General features: G+C 38.3%; 1 protein-coding gene across 3 annotated transcripts in view; it reads right to left on the bottom strand.

Moving 5' to 3' along the window:
• Positions 1-1,527: 1,527 nt before the first annotated feature.
• Tpp2 (tripeptidyl peptidase 2) overlaps positions 1,528-6,344 on the bottom strand; it is a 63,705-nt gene continuing 58,888 nt past the window's right edge. For all 3 annotated transcript variants that reach the window (XR_001229389.2, XM_005366399.3, XM_005366400.3), the window contains 3 exons: positions 5,770-5,977; positions 3,377-3,496; positions 1,528-2,623 (listed from right to left, as the gene is read on the bottom strand). Coding sequence is in view for 2 of the 3 variants with exons in the window: in XM_005366399.3 (XP_005366456.1) it covers positions 2,534-2,623; positions 3,377-3,496; positions 5,770-5,977 (418 nt within the window). In the remaining variant the exon portion in view is untranslated. The remainder of the gene's footprint in view (positions 2,624-3,376; positions 3,497-5,769; positions 5,978-6,344) is intronic.

The raw sequence follows: 6,344 nt of genomic DNA, 5'->3' as shown, positions 1-6,344 counted from the left end.
GGAATTGAACTCAGGACCTTTGGAAGAGCAGGCAATGCTCTTAACCTCTGAGCCATCTCTCCAGCCCCCAAACCAGCACTTTTGTATGCCAACAAGCACCTAGTACTTTCTAAGAGCAAAGCTCCCATCATCTCCTATCTAGTAGATCCAGAGGTTCAGGATTCTGTCAAGGGGAGTGTTTTTATCAGTGTTCCCTGATAGAGCAATACTCATGTCTTCCTTTTTTTGGCTTTCATGTTCAGACTCTAGTTTATTTACTATTTTCTTACTTTTTGAAAAGAAATTCATTTGAGAGGTTTTGGGGAATGCTCTCTCACTCACCTCCCTACATGGATGCCTCTTACATCCCACATGTAGAGGTTGGAGACACTGGTATTTTCAAGTCCTGGCCTATTCAGAGATACAGAGACAAGAAAACATGACACAAAAGCTGCAGGGAATGCGAATAAGCAATTTTTGAATGCACAGTCATCAGCTGAAGGGCTTTTGAGTGGCTGCAAAGACACATTACCAGCCTCTGGCCAAATCACGAGGGTAACGGGCACCACAAAGGAGGCTTGAGTCTGTGTATCTAAGGACAGGACTGGCCTCTCCAAAGGTGAAAAACATGTAATTCTTGGATGCAGGTAATAGTACTAGAAGGAATAGGAATCCCATGACGACAAATTGCTTATGATTGGAAAGAGGCTCAGGAAGTAATCCTGAGCTACACACTCTGCAGCTCTAATGTTTCTTTGGGATGTTATCTTTTCCCTGTCCTTTAGTTTTCAGTGAAAAGAACCCAAGCATTTGCCACAAAGACTTTCAGTCACTACCTCATCCTTGGATCTTTCCTTACACTTTCTTTTTGCACGTGTGGTGGGGGTAGGGCTGAGGACATGTTCTAGTCTAGACTTTACTTGAGCTCATCTGGTCTTAAGAAGCACAGTATAATCAGGACAGAACAGCAGGTAACACGGCAGCACCTTTACTGTCCCAGTTACAGACCTGCACAATGAAACTATTTACAAGAATAGCTCACTGGTAATAGTTTACTGACTCCTCCCTACCTGAGGTACTTCACAGGTAGGGGCAGGACCCAGTAGTAAAATGGATTCTGAAATTAATAAAAGGTCACTCTGTATTGACCTTTGGAAACTGCCCTCATCTTTCTGAGCCTTTCACTTCTGTCACTGAGCTAAGCCTGGATGAGAGCGCCTGCATGTGGACAGGTGGAAACACACATCATGATGTGAGAGTTCATGCATGTGGCTGTCCAGGACAGATGTTCAAGACTCCAGGTCTTGCAGAAACTGTATGCAAAATATTTTAAAGCATATTTGCATTTTTCATAAGGCTCTAATGTTTTTTATCAGATTAAAAAATTATAAATGATAGGCAGCAGATTAACTAGTAGATCTTTTATAGCAGTAAACCAAGGGATGAAGACCACACAATCAATGCGCACGCACAAGTGTACACACACACACACACACACAAACACACACTTTTCTATTAGATTAACTACAGACTTTTAAAAATTATCTGTTTCTGTCTGTTTATTTTATGGAGGCAGGAATACTAGACAAAAAGATAAAAGTAAAAAAGTTAAACATACACAGGACTTAAACACATGATAAGCATTAGAAATATATTCAAATAATTGCAAACCCATAAGAAAAATTATTAAAATATATTACCTTACTTTTTGGCCAATAGATTAAATAAAATTTTCTAACACCAAATTTAATTTATTAAAAAAGATTAAGACCAACTTTAAGGAGCTTCAATATTTACTTTTATTATTTATAAAAAAATTAAGGTATCAGAGTGCAAATCATGTAGTGGGCCTGTGGTTTTGCACATTTATTCATGTGTTTTACATGATTTCAAGGTTATGAACATACCATGTGTATCTTTACAATAACTGATAGATTCAGCTGTCTGACACCAACACATGAAATTTTAATGCATTCTGATGCTGTGCACTTGAGGATGCTGGGAAAATAACTTGTCTGTTATGACTCCGTGGTAAAGATTTCTGTAACAGGTGTCCTCCCTCAGTTGCCATGGTAATGCGACCCTGCCTCCCACTAATTTCCTCATTAGGAAAAAGTCTGGAAATGACGTTCTCTTAATTTTGAGTCTAATAAATAATTTAGCTACTCCTATTACAGCTTTTTAAGGCCTTTATATAATTAGAAAAAATTAAAACATGTTTTAACCTTTTGATTTATAAAACAAAAAAATAGGATTCAACAGTTTTACAGTTAAAATTCACAGATGAACACTTCTCATGCATGTAAGCAGCGGCACCAACTAGGATATGCCCTGCCCTCACCAACTGGAGGAGGCAGTAGGAAAACAACATGATGGCAGAGCTCTAGATTTACATGTAGTAAGTCACACGCCAGGGAGTTCTCTGATAAATACACATAGTTTTAATGATCAGTATTGGATAGTGGATGAAAACATGCATTAGTTAGACTAAAAATGCCACACATTTGTTCACTATAAAATTTTTTTTTTGGAAATTTAAAGTCTTGGTTCTTATTTAGAATACACAATAATCAGGAGGATACATGATGGGAAGCCAGTTTTCAGTGAAAGATGCACAATGGGTCCATCCAAGTAACTTCATTAGCTATAATAAAACAGAGCATTAGTACATGAGATGGCAGTGCAACGTCCAAAATTCAAAATAATTTAGTAATAATACAGTAACAAAACACAGCCAGAACCTTCCTTCTATCAGTCTATGCATCCACAGACTGGTGTCCTTCTTAACAACCAATCCTATGCAGGAGTACAATCACATAGAAACAGCGGAGTTCTCTTAACTTAGTCAAGATCCAAAGGACTGAAACTGTCTTACTATTTGGACTGACTGATGACAGAAAACAAGATGACATTAAAATAATTTTTCTTCATATCTCAAACTAACTTGTGGAGAAAATTCCAACTAGTTTTCCTTTGTATATGTGATATATGGTAAACTAACAAAGATGAAAATCATCTCAGACAAAAATTCAAACATAAACTTCACAAATTGAATCATCTTACAAACAGCCAAATCAACACACATTGAGAAGGAATGCTTCCTACCAAAAGGAAAACATTGTCTTCTAACTAATGAGAGTAATTAATTCATTTTTGACCTTGTTGAAAACATTCAAAGCTAATAGGTCTTTGAACAGCAGTGAAAATGGTTTAGAAATTTGGATGGCTAAAAGTGGTCTCTTACACATTTATTATACATTTCATATTGCTTTAGTAATGGTAACAACTGGCCACAATAAAATGTGTAATGTTATAATGAACACAGGTGTTTTTCCCCAGTGCTCTTGTCACTATGCAACATGGAAATGCTACACAGTATAATTCAGACATCACTTACTTGAATACAATTTTTCCAGTTTTCTTTTGTTGGTTTTTCTTCTACAAGTTTAGTTGCAAATTTAAGGCCTCTCCCATACATCTTATTCACTAATGCATGCTTGTATGCAAATGTTAAAACCTATGATATAAAACAAAGTAAAAATGGTCAATGGAGTATTTCTATTTCAAGACACATAGATTTAACAATGAAATAAGGCTTTCACAGAAGAACAGCCATGTGTGTGTATGAACACATGCGCAGAGTCAGAGGCCAGCATGCTACCTTTCTCAATTTCTGTGCATATTAACGCTGATTTGGCTAGATTGCTAGGCCCACAGATCATCCTACTTCGGCCACCCCTGCTCTGGATTAAGGGAACATGTCATGGTGCTTGTTTTTTTTCACATTGGTGCCAGAAATTGAACTCAGGTCCTCACACTTGTGTGGCAGGCAATTTACTGACTGAGCCATCTTCTCAGTCTCCGGAAGCCTATTGCTTTTAAGCTGAATAGGGCGCATCAGGGAAATTAAAAAAGAAGAAGAAGAAGTGCCTTTTAAGGGCAGATAACTACATAACAGAGTAGAGGAAGTGAATGATGAGAAGTCATATGCTACTAACAATCTACTTTTACTAAATCATTTCTTTGTGCAAAATAAATCACAGTTAACACAACTACAGAAAACAAAGTAGAAATAAAAATGGTCACTACAAATCACTAAAATTGTAAAGGAGAAGTTTTATATAAGCACGCTCCTTCTGAAACTGGAAACTGGTCTGTCAGGCTGTTTCCTTCTACATTTTGTTTGAACTGTGTGGTTACCATTCTCAAAGAAAGAAATCCTGCCGGGCGGTGGTGGTGCACGCCTTTAGTCCCAGCAGAGGCAGGTGGATCTCTATGAGTTTGTGAGTTCGAGGTCAGCCTGGTCTACACAAGTTCCGGGACAGGCTCCAAAGCTACAGAAAAACCCTGTCTCAAAAAAACAAAAAAATAAATAAATGAATAGAAAAATAGAAAAGAAAAAGAAAAAAAAAGAAATCCTGTTACAGCGATTTGTTCTTTAGGGCCAAATCAAGTATTAAAAAATGTTCAGTTAGCCAGGCGGTGGTGGCACACACCTTTAATCCTAGAACTTAGAAAGCAAAGTCAAGTGAATCTCTCTGAGTTCGAGGCCAGCCTCGTCTAGAGAATTAGTTCTAGGACAGCTGGGGCTGTTACACAATGAAACCCTGTCTCGGGAAACAAACAAACAAACAAACAAAGAAAACCAAAATACAGAACAAGTTCAGTTAACAGCGCAAACAGGCCAGTATTCTCAGTGTCACTATGAAGACAGAAGTATGCCTAACGATATTTCTCAAAGACAGAGACTAGATCCTCGCTATCTTCATGTTTCCAGCAGGAAGTAGTGTTTCCCACACAGCAGTTAACAGCAATACCGCTGACAACTTCCCATGACCTTAATACTTACTCCCAACATGCAAAGGTAGATAGCCACTGGTGAGAAGCAGGCACCAGCGTTCAGGAACTGTCCTAACCTTATACCTTGCAAAATTCTTCTGCCTTTAGTTTCTTTTTTTTTTTTTGTGGTTTTTCAAGACAGGGTTTCTCTGTGGTTTTGGAGCCTGTCCTGGAACTAGCTCTTGTAGACCAGGCTGGTCTCGAACTCACAGAGATCCGCCTGCCTCTGCCTCCCGAGTGCTGGGATTAAAGGCGTGCGCCACCACCGCCCGGCTCTTTAGTTTCTTGAATACCACGGAGACCTTCTGTTCTATGGGGGAATTGGGATCACACAGAAAAAACTTTCCCTAGTTTTTTTTTTTAAATTAATAATTACCATGGCTAAATCCTGAGAGCCAGTGATTAATAATTACAACAATGGCTTTGTCTGGACGAGGAGAACTCATCTACTTTTCCTTCTCAAGGAAGATTAATAAAAACATATGGTTAAATAATCTCTACTAGAGACAAAAGAGATTTAACATTTTTTTAGAACCCCAAATCAACTTTGGTTTTTCACACATTTTTAAAACTGGTCTCTAAAAACTGAGCTATGTAGAAGTTGGAGCTTTGAGGAAAATGAATAGTGACATCTAAACTAGGGAGCACATTTCACCTTGAAAATTAGCATAATAAGAGGCAGGGAGAAAGAAGAAGAATTTCTACAAGATAACAGTTTTGGCTTCATATATAACTGTCTTAAAAGGCTACTACAATTGCCCTCAAAATGTTTTCAAAATAATTGTTAAACACTTTAAAAACATGTAGGACAAATGCAAGGTACTTGGGCTAAATGAATCTTCTGTGGAGTAGAGCCTTTATCTTCTTTCTTTTTGGTAGGCAAAGCACAAGCAGGCCTGAGAGGCAACCACTGAGAGCTGTACCAACACCAACAGCAGAAGGGTAAGTTACCTTAGTGTCAAAAAGATCTGTCCACTTTGTAGTTTCCCAAAAGGTTTCTGACAGAGAGTCCAAGGTACTTTCTCCCTCCTCTTCCTTTGCTTCTGCATCTCCAGCTGCCGCCCCATCATGTGGCTGTGCGTGAAGCAGGTGGTCTGCCAGAGCACACCCTTTCCTGCACAGGGCATCTACCAGTGTGGACTTCTGCTTGTCCATATCACTAGAGAGGAAATCATTTGTTTCATATGTCAGTTAAAGGGTTTCCAAGAGATGGTCTTATTTGAAGTACATGCATTCTTTTTCTCTAAGACTTAGCATGCATAAATGTAGCACATCCATGTACATACGTCTGTGTTATACATCAAATGAGATTCTTATTAGTAAGCATCACAAGCTACTGCAGTACACACAGATGAAATCAGTTAGGGCAACTATACTTGGCTGAAGCAGGATGCCATAGCAACAGAGTTGAAAGACTACTCACTAGTTATTCTATCAGCTACACAGCTTTTAAACCTTTGCATTGAGAAATATAGTAATTATACATGCTTTGCTATGTAATGTATAGAAAGACAAGGTTTTTTTTT

This window comes from Microtus ochrogaster, unplaced genomic scaffold, assembly GCF_000317375.1.
Source record: "Microtus ochrogaster isolate Prairie Vole_2 unplaced genomic scaffold, MicOch1.0 UNK8, whole genome shotgun sequence".
NCBI lineage: Eukaryota > Metazoa > Chordata > Mammalia > Rodentia > Cricetidae > Microtus > Microtus ochrogaster.
Note: the sequence above shows the minus strand (reverse complement) of the source record. Positions and strands in the feature narration are given on the sequence as shown.